Here is a 24,957-nt window from a genome sequence, read left to right on the forward strand (position 1 = left end):
AGGAAATAGGAGCAGCTGAAGGATGGAAAGTGGCCAGAGGACAGTGAAAATCCAGCCGCTTTAAGGGACAGGACACCAGCAGCCCCATGGCGCGCCCTGGCAAGACAGCTAATCCCATTGTCCCCTGGAACAAAGTACCCATCAAAGGCAAGGCTTTGGGGGACCTAATGGCTCCTGCTATAGAAGAGGATAAAGACTGCACTGAAGTCAGTATCTCCTGGGCAAGGCGGTCATGTTAACCGCGCCACACAGCTTAAATGAAAAGACAAGCTCAGAATCCAAATTCTTGGCTCAAGGCATGGTTAGAAAACCGGAGTGTGCCTGGCCAAAATGGTGAAACCCTGTCTCTACTAAAAATACAAAAATTAGCTTGCTGTGGTGGCGGGTGCCTGTAATCCCAGGTACTCAGGAGGGCACTCAGGCTTGTACCCCAGGAGGTGGAGGTTGCAGTGAGCTGAGATCGCGCCACTGCACTCCGGCCTGGGCGACAGAGTGAGACTTTATCGCCACAAAAAAAAAAAAAAAAAAAGAAAGAAAACTTGATTGTACCAATATTTTGCAGCTGAGAAAGCAAAAGAGGCTGAGAGAGCAGAAAAAATGAACTGAAAACTTGATCCAATGGATACAGAATGACCACGGGGACCTACACCTTGAAAGGTCTTTATCTGGTAAACAGTGAAGTGTGGAGACCAGAGACTATTAAAATTAGGCTGTATGGAAAGATAGGGGAGCCTTAGGTACCTAGCACTCCCTGTCCCCTCCTCAGCCACAGCATCCTCCCTCTTTGTCACTCTGAAGATCCTAGCGGCAGAAACTCCCTGGCAGGAATTAGGTGTCCACGTGGCTGAGGTGTGGCCTGCAGTGATGAGTGGGTCTGTTTCCACACAGCTATAAAGAAACATCCAAGGTCGGGCGCGGTGGCTCATGCCTGTAATCCCAGCACTTTGGGAGGCCGAGGTGGGCGGATCACCTGAGGTCAGGAGTTCAAGACCAGCCTGACCAACGTAGTGAAACCCCCCCTCTCTACTAAAAATACCACATTAGCTGGGCATGGTGGTGCACACCTGTAATCCCAGCTACTCGGGAGGCTGAGGCAGGAGAACCGCTTGAACCCAGGAGACGGAGGTTGCAATGAGCCGAGATCCCGCCACTACACTCCAACCTGGGCAACAAGAGCAAATCACCATCTCAAAAAAAACAAAAAAACAAACCCAAGGCTGGGCAATTTATAAAGTAAAGAGATTTAATTGACTCACAGTTCCGCACGGCTGGTGAGGCTTCAGAAAACTTACAACCACGGATGAAGGGGAAGCTGAAACCTCCTCCACCAGGCAGGCAGCAGGGCGTGAGCGTGAGAATGAGGAACTGCCATGCTTTAAAACCATCAATCTCGTGAGAACTCACTCACTGTCACGAGAACAGCATGGGGGAAACTGCCCCCATGATGCAAGGACCTCCACCTGGTCCATCCCTCGACACGTGGGGATTATAATTCGAGATGAGATCTGGGTAGGGAAACAAAGCCTAACCATATCGGTGGGAGGGATGGCAGTTATTTCCAGGGTGGGCTGTATCCTCTTCCTCCAGCCCACATATCCTGCTTCCCAAGCTGGTCACCTGGATGCCCTGGGTGACCTGAGAAGCCAGGTGCTAAAGATGTCAGGACCTCAGTCGGCCTGGGTTCCCCCTTCCCCATTTCACTTGAGAGAGGAAGAGCCTTTCATGAGCAAGAGCTAGCCAGCAGCTAGAATTTCCCTATGTAACACACCTTGTAATGACCCTGCCGCAAAGGAGCAAAGGAGTCTCCTTATAAGCCCCACCCCTCATTTTCTCCAGAATTAAATAACAAGTCAGATCCCCGCAAATCTAGGAGGGTACTGAATCATCAAAAAACTCCAGGGAGAAGATACTGAATCACCAAAAGAAACAAAAGATTTTGCTAATTGATATTGGCTTACAGTATATGGTTGGCTAAAAATTTTTTTTAATTGATATTGGCAAAAATCTGGGAAGCTGATCTGAGAATGAATTCTGAGGGTGCAGGACGGGCGAGGGAGGAAGGGGATGTTAGAAAAGGATGAATGTACTGATATTGAGGATTCCACAGGGACAGCTTGAGAAGCTGGGATTACAGGCGTGAGCCACCGCATTAATGTAGTACTTTCTTTTTTTTTTTTTTTTTTGAGCCAGAGTCTCGCTGTGTCTCCCAGGCTGGAGTGCACTGGCACAATCTTGGCTCACTGCAAGCTCTGCCTCCCGGATTCACGCCATTCTCCTGCCTCAGCCTCCCCAGCAGCTGGGACTACAGGCGCCCACCACCACGCCCGGCTAATTTTTTTGTATTTTTTTAGTAGAGACAGGGTTTCACCGTGTTAGCCGGGATGGTCTCGATCTCCTGACCTCATGATCCACCTGCCTCAGCCTCCCAAAGTGTTGGGATTACAGGCGTGAGCCACTGCTCCCAGTCTAATGTAGTACTTTCAATGCTGAATTCAGGACAGTGCCAGGCAAACTCGGACAACTGGTCAACCTAGCTGTTAAGTAACTAATTTGCTCTAAATCAGTTATTAAGCAGCAGGGCCTGTATTCAAATCCAGGTGGGCTGACTTCAGACTCAAAATTGTTTGCTTTTGCCAGTGGTTCTCAATCTTGAGCATGCAAACCGGGAGGCCTTGTTAAAATTCAGATAGCCCCTCTTCAGGGTCTACAATTCAGTAGGTTGGGGCAGGCTAGAATTTGCCTAACAAGCTCTCTGGTGATGCTGACACTGCTGGACTAGGAACCAACTTAGATCTTTGTACTCGTTTTTTTCACCTCCAGATAAGGACTTTTTAACTTTTATTTTGTGAGACAAGGTCTCAATCTCTCTCTCAGGCTGAAATACAGCTTATGATCATGGTTCACTGCAACCTCAAACTCTTGGGCTCAAGCAATCCCCTGCCTCAGCAATACAAATAAACATATTGGAGGCCAGGTGTGAGACTCCATCTCAAAAAAAAAAAAAAAAAAAGTAAAGGAATAGGGCTGGGCGGGGTGGCTCATGCCTGTAATCCCAGCACTTTGGGAGGCCCAGGCGGGCGGATCACAAGGTCAGGAGACAGAGACCGTCCTGGCTAACACGGTGAAACCCCATCTCCACATTTGTATAAAAATACAAAAAATTAGCCGGGAGTGGTGGCGGGCGCCTGTAGTCCCAGCTACTGGGGAGGCTGAGGCAGGAGAATGGGGTGAACCAGAGAGGCGGAGCTTGCAGTGAGCTGAGATCGCGCCAGTGCACTCCAGCCTAAGTAAAGAAATAAAACAATGGCTACTCCATAAAGCAGCCTCGAGGGCTGCTGGTTGCTCATGTTTATGGTTATTTCTTGATGATATGCTAAACAAGGGGTGGATTATTCATTGCCTCCCCTTTTTGACCATATAGGGTAACGTTCTGGCGTCGCCACAGCATTGTAAGCGGTCATGGCGCTGGTGGGAGTGTAGCAGTGAGGATGTCCAGAGGTCATTCTCATCGGCATCTTGGTTTTGGTTGGTTTTAGCCGGCTTCTTTACTGTTTTACTGCCAACCTCCCATCTCATCCTGTGACTTAGAAATGCCTCAACCGTCTGGGAACGCAGCCCAGTAGGTCTCAGTCTCATTTTACTCAGCGCCTACTCAAGATGGAGTTGCTCTGGTGCAAAGGGCCCTGACAGAAGCTAAACACAGGTGGGGGCTATCTAAGAAGCAGATCCAATGCCCACTGCCCTTCCTCACTCCCCTAATAGATGTAGGGGACCATGGAATTTTACAGACTGAGGGACATACTCTGGGTGAGAAGAGCTTACCCTATTAAGGAAAAGTAAGTTCCCAGATGAAACACCACAGACACAAACGTATCGTAAGTCAGGCTTTGTACGTTTTCCAAAACTCACTACAGGGATCCCCTTTGAGGTGCAGAATCTTCCTGTATCACGATAATCATGATTCCTTTGCCAAGGCCTTTTGATGTCATGGTCCGTGTTTTCCTCCGGATCCTTGGGCATGCGGAGGCAGGAGAGCCTAGCAGAGTGAGTGACAAACGCGAGGGAGGTGCAGCGGGGAGGGAGTGAGGGCGGCCCAGGGCCCAGCCAGGCGGGAGCCGCGCAAGAGGAGGACCAGCCAGCCAAGGCCGGGCGGCTCCAGAGGCGGCCCGGGACTCCCCAGTTTCCCAGCCTCTCGCACGCGGATCCCTGCCCCGACGCTGATTCAGGGGGTCAAAGCTTCGGAATGGGGCGGACCGCGGCGATGACTGGAGGCGCCCCCGTTTCTCTGGGTGTGGCCTGCGGACCCCCTCGGGAGCAGGTCGTCCCGCACCGGTGTCTGCCCCGGCCCCCAGGGACACCTGCACCCGCCCCACTCACGACGGCGCGTCCGGTCCCCAACCAGGCGTGGGGCGGGGTGCGAAGGTCGCGGTTCGGCCGCCCAGCCCGTGCTGCCCCCACCGCCCCCAGGCCTTGGGCAGCGCGCGCCCGGGCCACCCACCTCCCGCGGGCATGCGCAGGGCGGCCTCTCCGGACGCTGCGGCCGCGGTCCCGGCCCCGAGGGCTGAGCGCCTTCGGGGGCGGTAGAGAGAGCTGGAGGCATCTGTGTGATCGCCCCGCTTAGGTCCGCACTGAGTCGGGACGCAGCACAGCTGCCCGCGCCCGCTTAGACAGGCGAAGCCCTGGGAGGCAGTGGGAGAGGGAAAGACTGGGCCGGCGCGGGCCGTGCGCCTGGAACCCCAGCGCTTTGGGAGGCCCACGATGGCGGATCGCTTGAGCCCAGGAGTTCGAGACCAGCCTGAGCAACATGGTGCCACCCCGTCTCTACAAAAAACACAAAAATTAGTGTGGCGCGGCAATGTGGACCTGTGGTCCCAGCTACTTGGGAGGCTGAGGCAGGAGGATCGCTTGAGCCTGGGAGGTCGAGGCTGCAGTGAACCCTGATTGCACCCCTGCACTCCAGCCTGGGCGACAGAGCGAGACCCTGTCTCAAAAAAGAAAAATAAATAAATAAACGACAGCCAGATTAGCTGGGTTTGACTCCCAGCTGTGTGATCTTTTGCAAGTCAAACTCTCTGTGCCTTCAATTCTTCACCTGTAAACTGGAATAGTGATAACCTCTTGTGCGGTGAGGTTTGAGGAGCTGGGTGAGGGAGCGGGACTGCACAGATTCTGACCACCATCGGTCCAGGTGCGATGACACTCCACCAGTGGGGGCAAGACACACGCATGGTCTCCCAGACATCCAGAGCAGCTTCTATTAATACCCTGCCTGCCTGGGCCCAGCCATGAGAACTGCCCCTCCCCGAGGCAGAGTCTGGTCTTCCTCTTCTTGGGGAGCCCCAGAACTTCCAGAGAGTGTCCTGGACCATGAAGGTGACCAGGAAAGGGAATAGGTGGGTGGAGGCCTCTGCAGTGAAGCCTCAGGCCCCCTCTGGTCTCTCCAGGGTCGTCCTGGATAATCTGAATTTCCCTTTGAAATGAGCATGCACAGGTTCAGCTGATTCATAACTTAGTTTAATACCCTGTGAGGTTCACGCCACAGGGAAGCTCTGCTGCCCCACAGGGCCTGGGCCAGGTAGAAGAGAGCAGCCTCTTTGGATCACTGGCGGGGTCTTCTCCTTCAGCGTCTAACACTCACTCCCTGGCCCTCACTGGCCTCCATGCCTCTCTGTGCCCAACTTCCGGCAGAGTGCAAGGTCTAAGACCTCTTTGGACATGAGGCATGTGGTCTTCACCTGGCCCTTGTTCCAGACAGGTGGGCAGACAGGTAAGCAGAGCCGGTGCACCCAGGGCAGGCGAGGGAGCTGTGCGGCCAGGCCTCAGGACCCTGGACCCCACCGGGAGATGTGCTCCTGGGCTGGAAGGAAGCAGAAGAGAGCAGGGCTCGATGGCAGCCCAGGCAGTCCCAAAATGGGGGCCCTGCTGCGCTCAGTCTGGAAGTGCCCATGGCCGTGGTTCCTGTGATGCTCCCGACCTTCCTAGCAGGGGCTGCTGGGAGCTGGTGCCATGCCAGGTTTCACCTCTGCCTCCACCATAGTTCACGGGGCTCCCAGGAACACCGAGGAACCCAACAGGTTCCCAGGCAGTAGCTTTCATGACAGGAGAAGAGGGTCCTTGGAGAAATTCCCTGCAGAGCTGCAGCTCTAGTCCTGCCTGTGTGGCCTTGCTGTGTGACACTGGGCCTGTCATTGCCCCTCTAGGCTCAGGAGCCCACAGGTACAAGGCCCTGAGCAGGGCATCCTCCATGGCCCCGTGTGCCCAGACTCGCTCTGAACCTGCCACCTAGATACCCTTGCAGGCTGGACCGGGTCAGCAGCACCCCCAGGGACAGGGATCAGAGAAGGGGAGCCTCAGGAAGGCCCTCACCAAACTGGCAGATGTAGCGGTTTCGGGTTTTGCAGCGCTGGTCGTTCCAGTTGAAGGCAGCTGATGCCTGCAGCTCCACGCAGTTGCCAAACCTGCAGGCCAGGGTGTGGTGCTCAGGAGGGAAGAGTGAAGTCAGGGGTCCGGGAGAGGCCTAAACCCTCCAGCCATCAGGACCCTGCATCTCAGGGGCTCCAGAGCCCCCACCTGCAGATGGGGCTGCTGGGAACCAGGCCCATCCCTGAGCCCCCATCCCTGCTTCCCAGACCACTTCTCAGGGAAGCCCCTTCCTGGGGTAGCAGCTCTGCCTACCCCATGGCAGCACGCAGCCACACCAGCCTGTGGGGACGGTGTGGACTGGAATAGACAGCCCACTTGAGAGGTATACCTGGGAACCCAACAAGGCCGACTACCTCCAGGCAATAGGCCAGGGGCACAGGCCGGCTGCTGGCAAGGAGGGCTGGCTAAAATCACTGGAGCCCTTGGTGGCCTGGCAGCAGGACCACCTCCACCCCGGCCCTGGGCATTCCTGGGCTTTGAAGAGCAGGGTGGGGCCACATGACCAGAGGGTTCTTGGTACAGGATGGCTGGTGGGTCCACAGGTTCGGGGTTGTATTGTGAGTGACTGCAGCGGGGGGTGACAGCTAAGGAATGCTGGCGTCAGTGTAACTGATGCAGGCAGAGGGCACGTGGAGGGAGGGGTGAGTGGATGAGAGTTGGAGGGATGGAGTCACAGCCAGGGGACACTGGGGATGGACAGATGGATGGAGGCTTCCTGGGCCCCTCTCTCCCACGTGACATGCCTTCCGGCTTGCATCTCCCTCACCACAGCACTGGCCCACACCAGCTGTGCCCACAACTCTCTGGCACCTGGGCAGGCACCAGCCAGGACCCAGCCAGGCAGCAGGATGGGGGGCGGCTCTTCAGTGTAGCCTGGGGGCTCTGCCAGGCAGGCCCGAGTGACAGGGAGGCCCAGGGGAGGGAGGCACCCCACACTCACCCCTGGTTGTCAGGCTGCCCAAAGGCAAAACTGGTGAAGGCCTGGTGCTCCCCTGTGGCCCAGCGGAAGGAGTCCTTGGCGGTCTTATAGGTGAGCCCTGGGCCGGGATAGTCGAGGTTGGCCCATGGCCAGAGGTCCCCCAGCCCACTCAGACCCTGGAGTCTGCTGCCAGCTGCTTCTCTGGCCCCTCCTCCCAGTGCTGGCAGCCCCCATGTGCTCCCTACTTGGACCCTCCCCAGGAAAGGGGGTGAGCAGCCGGCCCCGCTCTGGGCTCCAGGCCCTTACCACACCCTCGCCATCTGCTGGCAGCTGCCACAGCCCAGGGTTCCTGCAGCAGGTTGGGGCATCACAACCCCTTACTCGCCACACCCCTAATCAGCCGGGCACTCACCGATCCAGAAGTTCCTGGTCTCGAAGTCACTGTCAGTCACCTCGTTGGTGGTCTCCAGGCGGCCCAGGTAGAAGGCGAGGATGTCCTGCACTTTCTGGCTCTCGATCTGGGCCAGCACCCCACCTTTCCTCTGTAACCCCACCCCAGGTTACACAGGCAGGGCTCCTAGGAAGGCTGCCCCTTCCTGCCACCCCGCCCATGGCCGAGGATGTCACGTGTGTGCTGGCCAGGCTGTCATCACCCCCAGCCCGCACAGCCTCCCTTCCAAGAGCAGGAGTCCCCTCTGCTCACATCTGCTTCTCTTCTCCCTGTGCACAGCGGCCCAACCGGCAGCCCACAGGCCCGGGCAAGGTCTGGCCCCTGAGGATGTTCTGTTTCACCTGCACAGTGTCTTCAACATAGATCTGAGTTGATTGCCAACCCCAGAAATTAACTGTGGTTTCGAGAGCTGCCAGTGGAAGTCTGAGCTGCTGGTTTTATTGAGCAGCCCCGAGCTCTGGCCACTCTGATCTTGCATTCCCTCCTGCAAGGCAACCTGAAACTCCCTTAGATGGAGGTTGGCCTTGACCTTGACCCCTCAGGTCAATAAGTGACCTCCTGGCTTCTATGAGCCTCAGAGTCCATGACCCCTGCTTTCTGCTGATGAACAGGGTGAGGTCAGAGACATTGAAGAAAGCATCTCTCACTCCAGGGTCCCTCCATTAAGACCCTCACTTGAGGCCCTGGGGGGGTCCCTGGGAAGGTGGGGGTGACCGTCACCTGGCATTTCATCCTGGCTCTGTAATAGGTGTCTGCCTCTGAAGACACCATGAAGCAGTCTCCGTCGATCCTCAGGTCACAGGTGTGGAAGGGAAAATGCACCTTGGCTGGGGTAGGGGAGCCTGAGTTTGTGTGCGGACTTCAGAATCCCTGCCCTTTCCTGCCCTGCCAGGGAGCTAAGCCCCTTCCTCCAGCCACCTGCTCCAAAAGAGTGCGTGGTGACGGTCAGGAGTGTGCTGGTAAGTGTGGAACATTGAGCTTGCTCTCTCTCAAAAGAAAAAAAAAATCCATGATTTGTAGCATTTGCCAATTTCTTTGGTGTAAATACCACGCTGTGGCGGGTTTCAAGCTCTCAACGTGTTGTCACCGAATTAGTTGGAAAGAGAGGTACATAGTAGGCTCCTGGGAGCTGACGCCCCATTGAAGGGGGTCTTGGGAGGGGCTGGCTCTTTGGGGGCCCTGGGGCAGGACTCACTGGCACACTGGGCTCCCCCGTAGCCGACGTCACAGACGCACGAGCACTCCTCCTCCCGAAACCGGCCGTGCACACACTGCAGGCTGCACCGCACTGCCAGGGCAGGGCAGTGGGGCAGAGGCTCAGCTCCCAGCCTTCTGGACCCCATGCTGCCCCCAAAGGCCTCGAACATCCAGGGAATGCCAACCACAGCAAGAATACCCCTCCCAGAGACAGAACCCACGAAGGCTTCTGACTGCTGGCATGCCTGGTGTCTTTGGTTTGGTTCCCACTGTAGAGTGAGGCATATCGGAGTTTGGGAGGTGACCTGCCCATAGTCACAGAGTGGGTTAGGGTTGAGGGGCAGTGGGGCAAGAAGCCACTTCTGGATCCTAATTCTGTCCTCCTCCCAAAGCCTAAGCGGCTGAACCTGATTTCACTGTGAATCTCCTGCACAGCTCAGGGTCTGGCAAATAGCCAGTGCTATGCAGTGGGCAGACTCAGGGAGTACACGGTCAGCACCTCTAACACCCTTGAGACTCAGGAAGTGTAGCAGCCCCAGGACATGCTGCGAGAGCAGCGCTGGGCACACCCAGGTTCCAGTGCCCTCACCTTGGCAGTACCTGCCAGTGTAGCCAGGTGGACAGTGGCAGTGGCAGGTGCTGATGTTGAGACGTCCGTGGTTCTGGCAGCTCATGCGACAAGGGTTCCTGGGGACCTCTGGTCAGAGAAGGAGGGGACTCCGAGAAAAGGGTCTCCTCCCAGCAGGCTGGGCAGGAGCCTCCCTGGGTGCTGAGGGTCGGGGCTTCCAGGACAGCCCAGTAGGATGCTACCACCCCTACCCCAGGGTCACCAGACTGAGCCCTCATGCACTCACCACAGAGCCCCCCTGCATGGTCCCAGGCTTTGAAGCAGCCCGAGACGCTGGCTGTGCAGAGCGAACACCAGGCGCCCTTCTTATAGGGGACGATTGTCTTTCCGTTGACCTCCCAGTTGCCTCTGTGACGACGAGCAGGCACCACAGGGTGTGGGAGGGCCTGGCCTTGGGCAAGGCAGTGGTGGGTCCCTGCTGCCTGCCCCCCTGGCCCCTACAGTTCCTGTGGCCTGGCCAGAGAGTTAGGGAGCTGGGTGAGATAGAGAGATTCCCTGGGAGAGAAGAGATGACCTCCAAACGAATCCTGGACAAACTCCCTGATACCAGGACTGGTACCCAGGAAGGGGCATCCACAGAGCAGTACCTTCTGCATGGCCACAATCTTCAGCACCCTCTGCCTTTCCTCTCCTCCCTTCTCCCACCAAGGGTGCAGAGGAAGGTGTCGGACTTTACTTTCAAGTGGATGGGGGGGCATCTCACCCTCAGTGAAAGCGCCCCTCCCTGCCTCCCAGACATCCCAGCAGAGGGTGTAGCAGGGCTTACCCGGGGGAGTAGGCACAGACAAAGGCTTCTATCGCTGCCTGGTCTGCAGAGCACAGGTGCCGCCCACAGCCCAGCTGGCTTGAGGTGGCCCACACGAGCTACAGGAGACACAGGGGATCAGAAACCCTATCGTGAACTCCTGGGGAGGGGAACACAGCTTTCACTATCATCCAGGCGGACAGAGGGCTCCCTCACCTCCTCGGGGGCTCAGGAGCAGCAGCTGTCCTGGGCAGGGGTAGAAGTATGGGTGGGAATAGTCCAGGAAGGCTTTTTAATTTTTTTAATATTTTTTATTTTTGAGATGGAGTTTCACTCTTCTTGCCCAGGCTGCACTGCAATGGCACAATCTCGGCTCACCGCAACCTCCACCTCCTGGGTTCATGCGATTCTCTTGTTTCAACCTCCTGAGTAGCTGGGATTACAGGTGACTGCCACCACGCCTGGCTAATTTTTTTTTGTATTTTTAGTAGAGATGGGGTTTCTCCATGTTGGACTGATCTTGAACTCCCAACCTCGGGTGATCCACCTGCCTCAGCCTCCCAAAGTGCTGGGATTATAGGTGTGAGCCACTATGCCTGGCCTAGGAAGGCTTTCTTAGTTGAGAGGGGAATGGAGAGGGGAGGGCTAGCAGATACCTGAAGGGAGGGGAGATCATTGATGGGTGGAGGGGACTAGCCAAAAAAAGACTGGGACATCAAGGGCCTTGTGACTGCATTATGACCACAACCCTTCACTTCTTGCACTAGCCCACTCTTTTAAATGTGACTCTGCAGCTTTTTGCAGTAAGGAGAGGTGTCTCTTTCCTTGCTCCTTGAATCTGGCTGGCCCTGTAACTGGTGTTGGCCACCAGAATGCAGCAGAAGTGATATTGAGCTGATTTTGAACTTGGCCTTAAGAGACCTTGCCATTTCCACTCATTCTCATAGAACCATGCTCAGCCACTACATCAACAAGCTCAGTAAAGCCTGGTGGAGGTTGAAAGGCCTCATGGAATACAGATGAACCACTAGAGGCCTTTTTGCACAGCCAGCTCCCAGCCAGCCCCCTACTTGATTGCAGGCATATGAGTGGGCCCAGCCAAGACCAGAAAACCTCCCTGCTGAGCCCAACCCAAGTGGCTGACATGCAGAATCGTAAGCTGCTAAATTTTGGGGTAGAATGTCATGCAGCAAAAGCTAATGGATACAGCTCTGCAAACCAGTTTAAAGTCTTGGAATCAGCGACAACTTGGAAATAGCACAAATGGCCAATATATAAGAAAAGTGAAAAAAACTCTCCAGTAGAGACTAAAAATTACATGTACAAGACTGGCTTGTAGCAGCCAGATGTGAACATGTGATCATATACATGTATCCAACACTTAAAGAACATGTACTGTTTTTCGGAATGCATGGGACTTCTGCAAACCACAAAGCAAGACCACACATTTGGCCGGGCGCGGTGGCTCAAGCCTGTAATCCCAGCACTTTGGGAGGCCGAGACGGGCGGATCACGAGGCCAGGAGATCGAGACCATCCTGGCTAACACAGTGAAACCCCGTCTCTACTAAAAAAATACAAAAAACTAGCCGGGCGAGGTGGCGGGCGCCTATAGTCCCAGCTACTCGGGAGGCTGAGGCAGGAGAATGACGTAAACCCGGGAGGCGGAGCTTGCAGTGAGCTGAGATCCGGCCACTGTACTCCAGCCCGGGCGACAGAGTGAGACTCCGTCTCAAAAAAAAAAAAAAAAAAAAAAAAAGACCACACATTAGACCACTATGCAAGTTTCAACAAATACCAAAGAATCAACACATCCTACACGCCACATTCTATGAATTCAGTGCAATGAAATTTAAACTGAATAATTTTTTTTTTTTTTTTTTTTTTTGAGACGGAGTCTTGCTCTGTCACCGAGACTGGAGTGCAGTGGCCGGATCTCGGCTCACTGCAAGCTCCGCCTCCTGGGTTTACGCCATTCTCCTGCCTCAGCCTCCCGAGTAGCTGGGACTACAGGCACCCGCCACCTCACCCGGCTATTTTTTTGTATTTTTTTACTAGAGACGGGGTTTCACCAGGTTAGCCAGGATGGTCTCGATCTCCTGACCTCGTGATCCGCCCATCTCGGCCTCCCAAAGTGCTGGGATTACAGGCTTGAGCCACCGCGCCCGGCCAACCTTGAATAATTTACAAGTAAATTAAGAAGATAACATAGTTCAGAAACTTAAAGATACACTTCAAAATCTAAAACAACATCATGGCTAGGTGTGGTGGTTCACATCTGTAATCCCAGCACTTTGGGAGGCTGAGTTGGGTGGATCATGTGAGTTCAGAAGTTCCAGATCAGCCTGGTCAACATGGCAAAACCCTTTCTCTAATACAAATACAAGAAATTAGCCAGGCATGGTGGCATACACCTGTATTCCCATCTACTTTGGACCTGAGGTGGGAAGATCACCTGAGCCCAGGAAGTTGAGGCTGCAGTGAGCTGAGATTGCACCACTGCACTCCAGCCTGGGCGACAGAGCCAGACCCTGTCTCAAAACAAAGACAATATCGTGATTGGAAATAGAAAAAACATCCCTAAATAACAATGAAAACATTAAATATCAAAACTTATTGGATGTAGCTGAAATCGTTTAAAGGGAAATTTATAGCTTTAAATGTATATAGTAGAAACAAAAAAGATTTAAAATTAATGATCTAAACATTCATATCAAGAAAATTAGAAACAATAATAGAGGCCGGGCACGGTGGCTCATGCCTATAATCCCAACAGTTTGGGAGGCCGAGGTGGGAGGATTACCTGAGGTCAGGGGTTCGAGACCAGCCTGGCCAACATGGCAAAACCCCGTCTCTACTAAAAATACAAAAATTAGCCGGGTGTGGTGGTGGGCGCCTGTAATCCCAGATACTCAGGAGGCTGACACAGGAGAATCTCTTGAACTCAGGAGGAGGAGATTGTAGTGAGCTGAGATCGCGCCACTGCACTCCAGCCTGGGTGACAGAGCGAGACTCTGACTCAAAAAAACCCAACAAAAACAAAATAAACAAAAAACAACTAACAACAAGAAAACAGGGTTAGGTTTTTCACACCTTTGAGTCTGACAAAACTTAAGGAGCCAGGGCTGGGCGCAGTGGCTCACGCCTGTAATCCCAGCACTCTGGGAGGCCGAGGTGGGCAGATCATGAGGTCAAGAGATTGAGACCATCCTGGCTAACATGGTGAAACCACATCTCTACTAAAAAATACAAAAAATTAGCCGGGTGTGGTGGTGGGTGCCTGTAGTCCCAGTTACTTGGGAGGCTGAGGCAGGAGAATGGTTTGAACCGGGGGGGCGGAGCTTGCAGTGAGCCGAGATCGCACCACTGCACTCCAGTCTGGGCGACAGAGCAAGACTCCGTCTCAAAAAAAAAAAAAAAAAAAAATTAAAGAGCCACAAGATCTTTGGGAAGTGGGAACTGGTTTGCTGGTCTCTCCAGTTGGTGTAATCACTTTGGCAACACCTAGTTGTAGGCACATGTTCTTTTTTCTCTGAGACAGGGTTTTACTCCTGCTGGCCAGGCTGGAGTGCAATGGTACAATCTCAGCTCAGTGCAATCTTCACCTCCCAGGCTCAAGCAATTCTCCTACCTCAGCCTCCCAAGTAACTGGAACTACAGGCACACACCAACACACCCGGGTAATTTTTGTATTTTTTGTAGAGGCAGGTTTTTGCCATGTGGCCCAGGCTGGTCTCAAACTCCTGGGCTCAGGCAATCCTCCCACCTTGGCCTCCCAAAGTGCTGGGATTACAGGCGTGAGCCACCACGCCCAGCCTTATGTAATACTTAAACATGCACAACACACTTGCGTAAGTAGTAGAGGTATTCAATATTTCCTGGGATTTCGCTTGTGTTTTTCAGTGCCATACCTTAGCACCTGAACAGTGCCAGGTGTGTATAGAAAATCCTCAACAAATATCTGTTGAATGAAGAGAAAAAATGGAAACTTGCTTGGCAGTGATGCTCCTGAACTTCAAGAAGATTCCCTCCAGGGAGGGACAGCAGGGAAAAGGGAGGAGCGGGGCTTTAGTTTAGTAGCATCTTCTAAACCTAGGTAGTGGGTAAGAGTGGGGCCATTTTAAATTTATGTTTGAGGCCAGGCACAGTGGCTCACACGTGTAATCGCAGCACTTTGGGAGGCCCAGGCAGGTGGATCACTTGAGGTCAGGGGTTTGAGACCCAGCCTGGCCAACATGGTGAAACCCCATCTCTACTAAAAATACAAAAATTAGCCAGGTGTGGTGGCTCATGCCTGTAGTCCCAGCTACTTGGGAGGCTGAGGCAGAAGAATCACTTGAATCTGGGAGGTGTAGGTTCTAGTGAGCTGCGATCACGCCATTCCACTCCATTCTGGGTGACAGAACAAGACTTCGTCTCAAATAAATAAATAAATAAATAAATAAGTTTATGTTTGAAATTATTATTCATATTTCAGATTGAAAAAAAGTAGCTTAGGCCAGGCGTAGTGGCTCACGCCTATAATTCCAGCACTTTGGGAGGCTGAGGCGGGCAGATCATTTGAGGTCTGGAGTTCGAGATCAGCCTGGCCAACATGGTGAAACCCCATCTCTACTAAAAATACCAAAAAAATGAGCTGGGTATAGTGGCGCGTACCTGTAATCCCAGCTACTCGGGAGGCTGAGGCACAAGAATCGCTTGAATCTAGGAGACAGAGGTTGCAGTGAGCTGAGATCATGCCACTGCACTCCAGCCTGTGGTGACAGAGTGAGACCGTGTCTCCAAAAAAGCAAAAATATGGCCAGGCACAGTGGCTCACGCCTGTAATCCCAGCACTTTGGGAGGTTGAGGCGGGTGGATCACGAGGTCAGGAGATCGAGACCATACTGGCTAACACAGTGAAACCCCATCTCTACTAACAATACAAAAAATTAGCTGGGCGTGGTAGTGGGCGCCTGTAATCCCAGCTACTCAGGAGGCTGAAGCACAAGAATCACTTGAACCCAGGAGGCGGAGGTTGCAGTGAGCCGAGATTGCACCGTTGCACTGTAGCCTGGGCGACAGAGCAAGACTCTGTCTCAAAAAAAAAAAAAAAAAAGTAAAACTAAACAAATTGGAGGAAAAGGAATCCCAACATTTAGGTCAAACTAGCCTCTTCTGAGATGGCCCAGCAGGAGCCTGTATCTGGGAACTGGCACACTGGCATCACTGCAACACACTCACCTGCGTGTAGTGGGTGCAGGTGGCATTGCGGGCACACTCCCCTGCCGCGTGGCTGTACCGCTGCCCCTCTGCAAACCACAGGCTGACCACTTCGACAAAGGACGCTGAGCCCGCAGGCAGCAGCTGCACGTTCCAGCCCACTTGCAAGGTGTGCCACGGGGCGGACGCCAGGCTCGGGGTTGGGGTTCCACAGAGGGCTGCCCTGGCTTGAGCCAGTTGGGCCAGGCTGTCACTCCAGTCCTGGGGGAAGCACAAACAGAGACATCTGTGGGAGGCCTTTGACTGCTGGGCCAGGCCTCCCCTACCATCTCTGAGCATCCACCGGGTGCCAGGTCAGGAGGCAAAGAGAGCACTGGATGAGGAGTCCTGCTGGAGGAAGCAGTGGTGTTGTCTGATGCTCGTCCAGGAGGAGCCCAGCCTCTCAGGACTGAGCCTCCATCTCTGAATCCTGTTGTGGGCATCCTTCAGCCCTGCCCAGGCAGTGGGATGGGCTCCTGCTGTCTTTCTCCCATGTGGTCAAGTGAGCAGCGCCCACGCCTTACAGACTGGTTCTGTGTTTGGGCCCTGGCCGTTGTCAGAAAGGCTCCCCTACTCCCACAGGGCCATGCTGCCCTCCTGTGATGCAAGACGCCCTACAGCCACGCCTTTCCGCCCTGGTCTCCTGTCCCCGTACCCGCCTCATCAGCTCCCTACCACGCACAGCTAACCCCGCCCCCTCCCTCTTCTTCTTTTTTTAAAGACAGAGTCTCACCCTGTTGCCCAGTCTGGAGTGCAGTGGAGCAATCTCGGCTTACTGCAAACTCCGCCTCCCAGGTTCAAGCGATTCTCCTGCCTCAGCCTCCCGAGTAGCTGGGATTAGAGCCATGTGACACCACATCTGGCTAATTTTTGTATTTTTAGTAGAGACAGGGTTTCACCACGTTGGCCATGCTGGTCTCAAACTGCTAACCTTAGGTGATCTGCTTGCGTCAGCCTCCCAAAGTGCTGGGATTACAGGTGTCAGCCACCGCGCCCAGCCCCCTCCCTCTTCTTAAACAAGGGGCCTGGCAATCGCCACCCCTGGGTGACCTGCTGCAGACCCCTGATCTCCCGAGACTCCCTGAGCTCATCTGTAAATGGAGCAGGGAGGTGCCTGTAGGATAGAACTCAAAAGCACTGAGTGGGTGCAGGGTGGGGGGGCCCTCAGGGCTGCACCCCAAGCCGACTTTGCCCTGCACTAATATCCATTGGGGTTTTACCTCTGATGAAGGCTCCCCGGGGTCCCTCAGCAACCCCACACCTCCACAAGACCTTCAGTCTCCACTGTGTCCAGAGAAGGGGTGCCCCAGAGCCCTAGAGGCCCGGAGGGTGCTTGGGGCCGGGCCATGAGGGAGGCTGAGACATGGAGCTCCATTTGCACCTTTATGGAAATGAAGTTTTCTAGGACTTTGACAAAAGGGCCCTGGAAAGGGTGCCAACTGCCAGCCATTGACTGCCGCAGGCCCTCCTGGGGTCCCAGGCAGGAGTACCCACCACGGAGGTCACAGCTGGGAGCAGCCCTGGCGGCACAGGGTCTGAGCCTGAGGAGCGGCCGAGCCGCTCAGGGCGGGGAAAGGGAGAGAAGCGACCTCCCCCATTTAGCCACCCCACCCCCACCTCCTGGGAAACTGACCCTAGAGTGCTCAAGGACGCCACCGTGGCCGCCTGCCTCGGAGGAGTTCATGGGAAGCAGCCATGGGGAATCCTCCCGCCCCCACCACCCTGCCCTGGCTCCCTGGCCTGCTAACATGGGCTGGGGCTGCTGGGGTCCCAGACAATGGGGGGCAGCGTTTCTGAGCCCCCAGATGACAGCCCCAACCCAGCAGCCCCAGCCAGGCTGGTGGAGAACACTATACCCCCGATCCCTGGCCCCTGCTGAAAATGTGGACGACTGAGTGAGCAGAGAACATGGGCAAGGCCTGTCCTAGTGGCTCAGATAAGCTCAGGAGGAGGCGCTGGGTCCTTGCACAGAAGCGCCTCCCCAGCCCAGCAGGACCCTCTCCCTCCCTGGCCCTCCCGCCCTGCAGGGGTCCTTCCCTGGAGGAGGGGATCCGGCTCCTCCAGCGGCTCCTGGTCTCCGTGGCAACAAGATGCCAGGGAAGGCCCAAGGTCCTGCCCTTCAGGCAAGTGGGAGCCAAGGGGCCCGACCTCCTGAACTGAGGGTGGGGGGTTAAGAAGTTGCAGAGACCTCCAGCAACCAGGGCCTTGGTCCCTCAGGGCCAAAGTGCCTGGCTGTGCCTTCCCACCCTGGTCAAGTAGAAGAGTGCCTGGACAGGCGTGGCCTCCCGAGCTGCCCTCTGGGGTCTGTGCCTCCAGCCGCCCCCCTGGCAGAGCCCAGCTGGGTCTGGTACTCACCAGCCTCCGCATGTCAGCCGCAGGGGGCTGGACCCAGCTGCGCAGGCGGTTGTGCAGGGAAAGGAGCATGAAACTCTCCTTCCTGGTCAGGGCTGGGGTGGGGAGAGAAGGGAGTTCTTTCCGTTCTTAGGTAGCCTGAGGATGGGGGCACCTGGACCCACCACAGCAAAATAAGCACACGTCCCCGCCCTCGGAAAACAAGATGGGAGAGGAGTATGGTGGGTGCAGGGGACAGGGGGCACAGTGATGCAGCCAGGCTGAGAGAGAGACCAGGTACAGCAGGCGTGGGCTGAGTGCTGGGGACGGGGTGGCGGGAGGGAACAGAGGTGGGGGCTGGGTGTAGGGGGGCCAGCCCTGGCTCCCAGCAGGCCCCTGTCTGGGGCTCCTCTGGGCCACTGAGTTTCTCCAGGCCCCAGCCACAGACTCCCTCGGGCATTCCTCCTTGACCCCAGCCCTGGCCCCCTTCCTCCTCCTTCCTCACCAGTCCAGCATCCACCCGTCACCGCCCCAGGCTGTCCCAGGGCTTCCTCATTAAACCACCTGCAGGACTGGCCTGGGACCGGGCTTCCAGAAGTCTCCTAGCACCCACTCCACCGAGCTCGTAATGGTGCCTCCACCTACCTCTCACCAGGTGTCCCTTACCTCTGGCCATCGGAGCCTGCTCCTGTAGCTGGGGTGGCCACACCTCTGCCCAGGTGGTGCCAAGGAAGGCCAGGAGCACAGCCAGGAGGTGCCCCCGGCCAGGGGAGGTCTCCGAATGCAGCATGGGTCTGTTGGGCCTCTCAGGCGCTCCGAGCACAGCCTGGCTCAGCCACCCGGCCTGTTTCTCAGGCTGGATGGAGCTATTCACAATCTCCAGGAGTCAGGCTGGGCTGGTGGACAAAAGAGGGAGGCTGGTGAGTGAGTAATCAGTGTGTCCAAACAGCCTCCTGTTGGCGCTGGCATGAAAAGAGACGACTCCGGGGGATGCCTGCCTGCTCTGGCCTCAGCCTGGCCAGCCCGCCCCCGACAGCAGGCAGAGTGGCGTGCACTGACCCCGTGGCCCCTGCTAATCATTGTAGGATTATTAGCGCCCTTGGGGAGCCCCCAGAGACCCCGCTGATTGGCCCACGGACATTCCAGGGCTGCGGATTAGTGACCAACGGCTGTGTCCTGTCTGGGACAGTGTCCTCCGAGCCCACTGATGGCTTCCACTCCCCAGTCCTGGGCCCTGGGAGGAGGCTGGGACCTCGGCTATGGTCCTTCTGGTGAGCAGGAACTGGGCAAGACCCCAGGGGAGTTATTTTCTTTCTCAGGAAGCTCGTCCCAACCCCCCAGCCATGAATTAAACATAGGCAAGAGGTAACCGCACACCAGAGAGGTGCGATCTGTGGGCCTGAAGAGGGGTGGGCTGCGGCCGCACCTGCGCTAGGAAAAGGGTGCCTTAGGAAAGTCTATCTGGGCAGTGTCGGGGGCTGGGCCCAGCCCCAGTGCCCACCACCTTCACCCACGTGACTATGGGCCATGGGGGAGTGAGGCAGGAGGAGTCAAGGCAGGCGGGGACCAGAGCACATGATGCCCTTGGCTGACTCCAGTCCTGCTCGGATCAAGTCTGCTTCTAGACAGGCGGCGTAGCAGGAGGGCAGCACCTTGCCATGAAGTTCCGTGGCCCAGCCGTGGTTGGCATGATCCCACTAGAGTGAGCTGGAGCAGATCTGCACCGTGGGCCACAGGACAGCCCTGAAAAAACAGGGCTATCCTGTGGGCCGCAGCCTAATGCCCACATTCCTCTCGGGGCAGATCAAAGGTTATTCAACCAGGTCACAGCCTTGCAAACCAGCTACGTCCTCCTTCTGGAGTTTGTGTGATCCCTGGCCCGAGCCCGCACCTTCTCGGAGTGGGGTTCCAACTCCGTGGAAGCTCCGCTGAGATGCAGGTAGGGTTGGCTTTCCTGGGGAAACACCAGTGGAATGCGGCTATCGTCATGGGTGCCAGGGATGCGGACGAGGCCAGGCATACAGGACGTGCAGGCAGTCTGGAACTGTGTGTCCCCCACAATACCTAGGGGCTCAGGAGTTTCTTCTCCCTCAAACAGAAACCCAGCACCCTCAGGGTCACCGCATGCGGGTCCTAGCAATGCTTAATAGTTACCTGTTTTTTGGTGTATTTTTACTTTTTAGACAGTCTCACTCAGTCACTCAGGTTGGAGTGTTATAATCTCAGCTCACTGCAGCCTTGACCTCTTGGGCCCAAGTGATCCTCACACCTCAGCCTCCCAAGTAGCTGGGACCAGGTGTGTGCCACCATGCCTGGCTTATTTTTTTATTTTTTTGGTAGAGACAGGATTTCGTCGCGTTGTCTAGGCTGGTCTCCAACTCCTGGGCTCAAGCGATCTTCCCACCTTGGCCTCCCAAAGTGCTGGGGTTACAGGCATGAGCCACCACACCTGGCCATGCCCCCTGTGTTTATCGAGCTCAGAAAGCCTGTTTGCATGTGTGAGATCAATTATTGAACTAAAGCCTGTTTGCATGTGTGAGTTCAATTATTGCCACAAGAACCCGGTGCAGTAGCAGGTGGGACGCCCGTCGTGGAGATAAGGAAATGGGCTCAGTGTGTCTAAGGGGCTTGTCCAAGGTCACTCAGTGAGGGCATGGAGCATCCCAGCTAATCCAAGGTCTCTGCCTTCCCATTCCCAATGCTTTAGTTCACATCCTGACCTTTCTCAGTGCACTTTCCACAGCTCTGCTGTGCTGGGTAATAAAAGACCCACTTCCTCCTCTTGGGCTTCCATGGCAAACATGGCCAGTTGGCCCATATGGTATGATGTCAGGCACTTGGGACAGGTGGGAGAAAAATATATTTTGGGGGTTGGGGGGAGCAACTTTTGAAGGGCTCCATGGCCCTGGCTCACTGCAAGAAGAGTCCCAGGCCGGGCACGGTGGCTCATGCCTGTAATCCCAGAACTTTGGGAGGCCAAGGCAAGCAGATCACTTGAGGTCAGGAGTTCGAGACCAGCCTGGCCAACATGGTGAAACTCTGTCTCTAGTAAAAATACAAAAATTAGCTGGACAGGGTGGTTTAGCTGTAGTCCCAGCTACTCGGGAGGCTGAGGCAGGAGAATTGCTCGAATCTGGGAGGCAGAGGTTGCAGTGAATCAATATGGCACCACTGTACTCCATCCTGGGCGACAGAGCGAGACTCTGTCCCACCCCCAACCCCTCAAAAAAAAAAAAAAGAGTCCCAGGAGAGCAAGGTTCATGAGCCAGAAGAGAAGCTGAGTGGATAAAAGATTAATGAGACACTGGAAGGCCTAGGCTGGAACCGACACGCTGTGTGACCCTGAGGATGGCACTCCCACTCCTGAAACTCAGTATCTAATGGTGTAGAGCTAGGATGACCCCTCTGCTGGGCCCCTAACCAAAGCATCGCAACTTGGTTTCCGAGGTACTTCCTCCTGGGCTCAGACTTTTTACTGCAGCCTGCTTGGTGGCCTGGGTGGGTCTGGAGAATGGGCAGCCTCGTTCTTGCAAGGCAACTTTCCCCAGGTGAGGCTATTACAGGGTTTACATCCGCCACCCAGACTGTAGGATTCACATTTTGCTATATTTTCTTTATCACCTGTGTCTCTATCTATCCCACCCCTCTCCAGCTCATGCACAGTTGATACCTCTTCGCCCAGTCTGCACTTGAAGGTTATAGCGGTCAAGTCATTTTGTCTCTTCCTGAAGCAGCTCCTTTCTTTAAAGCCTTGAAATCTTGTTGATGGTCTCCAAAAACAAAACAAAAAAAAACACGAAACAAAACAAAACAAAACAAAACAAAAAACCATTCAACTCTAGGAGAGTTGTGGCCACATTTTCTTCTAAAAATTATATGTCCAGGCCAGGCATAGTAGCTGACACCTATAATCCCAGCACTTTGGGAGGCCAAGGTAGGTGGACTGCTTGAGCTCAGGAGTTTGAGACCAGCCTGGGCAGCATGGTGAAATCCTGTCTCTAAAAAAAATACAAAAAATTAGCTGGCCGTGGTAGCATGTGTCCATAGTCCCACCTACCTGGGAGGCTGAGGTGGGAGGATAGCCTGAGCCGGGGAGGTCAAGGCTGCAGTGAACTGTGATCATGCCACTACACACCAGCCTGGGTAACAGACCAAGATTCTGTCTCAAGAAAAAAAAAAAAAATTAGGCCAGGTGCAGTGGCTCACGACAGTAGTACCAGCACTTTGGGAGGCCGAGGTGGGCAGATCACCTGAGGTCAGGAGTTTGAGACTAGCCTGGCCAACATGGCAAAATCCTGTCTCTACTAAAAATACAAAAATTAGCTGGGTATGGTGGCACACACCTGTAACCCCAGCTACTTGGGAGGCTGAGGTATGAGAATCACTTAAGCCCAGGAGACAGAGGTTGCAGTGAGCTGAGATCACACCACTGCACTCCAGCCTGGGCAACAGAATGAGACTCTAAAAAACAAAAATAAAATTCATGTCTATTTAATTTTTTAATTTTTCTCGAGATGAAGTCTGGTTCTGTTGCCCAAGAAAAGAAGAAGAGGGAGTGCAGTGGCACGATATCGGTTTACTGTGACCTCTGCTTCTGGGGTTTGACCTCCACATCCCAGGCTCAAGCCATTTTCCTACCTCAGCCTCCTGAGTAGCTGGACTGTGGGTGTGCGCCACCAGACCCAGGTAATTTTTGTATTTTTAGTAGAGATGGGCTTCACCATGTTGCCCAGGCTGGTCTCAAAGTTCAAGCTATCTGCTAGGATTACAGGCGTGAGCCACCACACCCAGCCCCAAATTAGTATGTTGAAGTTCTAACTCCATTACCTCCGTGTCACTGTATTTAGAGATAGGGTCTTTAAAGAGGTAAATAAAGTTAAATGAGGTCATTGGGATGGGTCCTGATCCAACCTGACTGGTCCCGTTATAAGAAGTGACACACAGAGGGAAGGTCCCGTGAAGACACAGGGAGAAGGCAGCTGCAGACAAGCCAAGGAGAGAGATCCTCAGAGGAAACCAACCCCCCCGCACCTTGATCTTGGCCTTTATGCCTCCTGAGAAAATACATTCTGTTTTTTAAGCCACCCAGCGTGTGGTACCTTGTATGACAGCCCTAGCAAATGAACACAGCCCTTATGAAAAACGTACAGCTAATATCACACTTAACAGTGAGACCAAAGACTTTCCTCCCTAAGATCAAAACAAGGCAAGGATGTCTTTCCTCACCGGTCCCACCAAACATTGTACTACTGAATGTGCAATGTGTGCATTAATTAACAAAGAGACATTAAAGGCATCCATACTGAAAAGAAAGAAGTAAAACTATCTTCATTTGCAGATGATATAATTCTACTGTAGAAAATCCGAAGGAATATTAAAAAAAAAAAAAAATCCTACTAGAATAAAGGTCTCACAATACAAAATTAACACACCAAAATTCACTGCATTTCTATAAACTGGCAATAAACAATCCAAAAATGAAATTGAGAAAACAGTTCCACACATGGCCAGGCACAGTGGGTGACATCTGTAATCCCAGCACTTTGGGAGACCGAGGTGGATGGATTGCTTGAGGTCAGGAGTTCAAGACCATCCTGGTCAACATGGTGAAACCTCATCTCTACTAAAAATACAAAAAATTAGCCAGGCGTGGTGGAGGGCAACTGTAATCCCAGCTACTCAGGAGGCTGAGGCAGGAGAATTGCTTGAACCCGGGAGGTGGAGGTTACAGTGAGCCGAGATTGCACCACTGCACTGCAGACTAGGCGATAGAATGAGACTCATTCTCAAAAAAAAAAAAAAAAAAAAAAAAAAAATTCCATACATATAAAACTGTAAAACATTGCTGAGAGAAACTAAAGATCTAAAAAAATGCATAGACATTTCACATTCATGGAATAGAAGACTCAATATTGTTTTGTTGTTTTTTGAGACTGAGTCTTGCTCTGTCATCCAGGCTGGAGTGCAGTGGCGTGATCTCTTCCTACTGCAACCTCCACCTCGCGGGTTTAAGTGATTATCCTGCCTCAGCCTCCCAAGTAGCTTGCTCACAGGCGCCTGCCACCACACCCGGCTAATTTTTATATTTTTAGTAGAGGCAGGGTCTCACCATGTTGGCCAGGCAGGTCTTGAACTCCTGATCTCAAGTGAGCCGCACACCTTGGCCTCCCAAAGTGCTGAGATTATTAGGCATGAGTCACCACACCTGACCAATTTTTGTATTTTTAGTAGAGACAGATTTCACGGTATAGATGAATGGCAATTCTCCCCAAATTTGTCTATTAATTCAATGCAATGCCCATCAAACTTCCAAAAGATTTTCGTTGTTGTGTTTATTTTAAAGCAGTTGAGAGGCCAGGTGTGGTAGCATGTGCCTGTAATCCCAGCTATTTGGGAGGCTGAGGCAGGAGGATCCCTTGAGCCCAGGAGTTTGAGACCAGCCTGGGCAATATAGCAAGATCTATCTCAAATTGGATCTTAAAATTGAATCTTAAAATTGTATCTTAAAATTTGCATGGAAACGCAAAGGAATTAGAATAACCAAAACACATCTGAAAAAGAATAAAATTGGAGAATGTATACTACCTGATTTCAAAACTTGCTATGAAACTTCTAGTAATCACATCTATAAGATATGGAAAAAGGATAGACATATAGATCAAGGGAACAGAATGAACAATATACAAAAAAACTCTTATATTTATGGCCAATTATTTTGTTTTATTTGAGGGTCTTGCTTTGTCACCCAGGCTGGAGTGCAGTGGCACCATCATTGCTCAGAGTAACCTCGAACTCCTGGGCTCAAGCCATCCTCATGCCTCAGCCTCCTGAGCAGGTAGGACTATGGGCACGTGCCACCATACCCAGCTGCTTTTTTTTTTTTTTTCCAGACAGGGTCTCACTCAGCCTGGGTGACAGAGTGAGACCCTGTCTGGAAAAAAAAAAAAGCTCTGGGGTTCAGGTGATCCTCCCACCTCAGCCTCCCGGGTAGTTGGGACTATGGGCATGCAACGGCATGCTCAG

General features: G+C 53.8%; 1 protein-coding gene across 3 annotated transcripts; it reads right to left on the reverse strand.

Annotated features, from left to right (window-relative positions):
* Nucleotides 1–5,445: 5,445 nt before the first annotated feature.
* LOC105491287 (C-type lectin domain family 18 member B) lies at nucleotides 5,446–21,946 on the reverse strand. Of its 3 annotated transcripts, none has more exons than XM_011757524.3 (13): nucleotides 21,605–21,946; nucleotides 18,601–18,830; nucleotides 17,959–18,050; nucleotides 15,586–15,825; nucleotides 10,385–10,482; nucleotides 9,845–9,966; nucleotides 9,580–9,687; nucleotides 8,989–9,081; nucleotides 8,514–8,620; nucleotides 7,755–7,884; nucleotides 7,364–7,460; nucleotides 6,367–6,458; nucleotides 5,446–5,857 (listed from the first exon to the last, which is right to left on the reverse strand). In XM_011757524.3, the coding sequence occupies exons 2-13, from the start codon at nucleotides 18,722–18,724 to the stop codon at nucleotides 5,820–5,822; spliced, it is 1,341 nt and encodes a 446-aa protein (XP_011755826.2). In that variant the 5' UTR covers nucleotides 18,725–18,830; nucleotides 21,605–21,946; the 3' UTR covers nucleotides 5,446–5,819. The 3 variants fall into 3 exon arrangements, with proteins under 3 accessions (XP_011755826.2, XP_011755830.2, XP_011755825.2); XM_011757528.3 differs by lacking the exon at nucleotides 21,605–21,946 and adding an exon at nucleotides 19,587–19,670; XM_011757523.3 differs by lacking the exon at nucleotides 21,605–21,946 and having other exon boundaries at nucleotides 18,601–18,983.
* Between the last annotated feature and the right edge of the window lie 3,011 nt (nucleotides 21,947–24,957).

This window comes from Macaca nemestrina, chromosome 18 (genome assembly GCF_043159975.1).
Source record: "Macaca nemestrina isolate mMacNem1 chromosome 18, mMacNem.hap1, whole genome shotgun sequence".
NCBI classification, from domain to species: domain Eukaryota; kingdom Metazoa; phylum Chordata; class Mammalia; order Primates; family Cercopithecidae; genus Macaca; species Macaca nemestrina.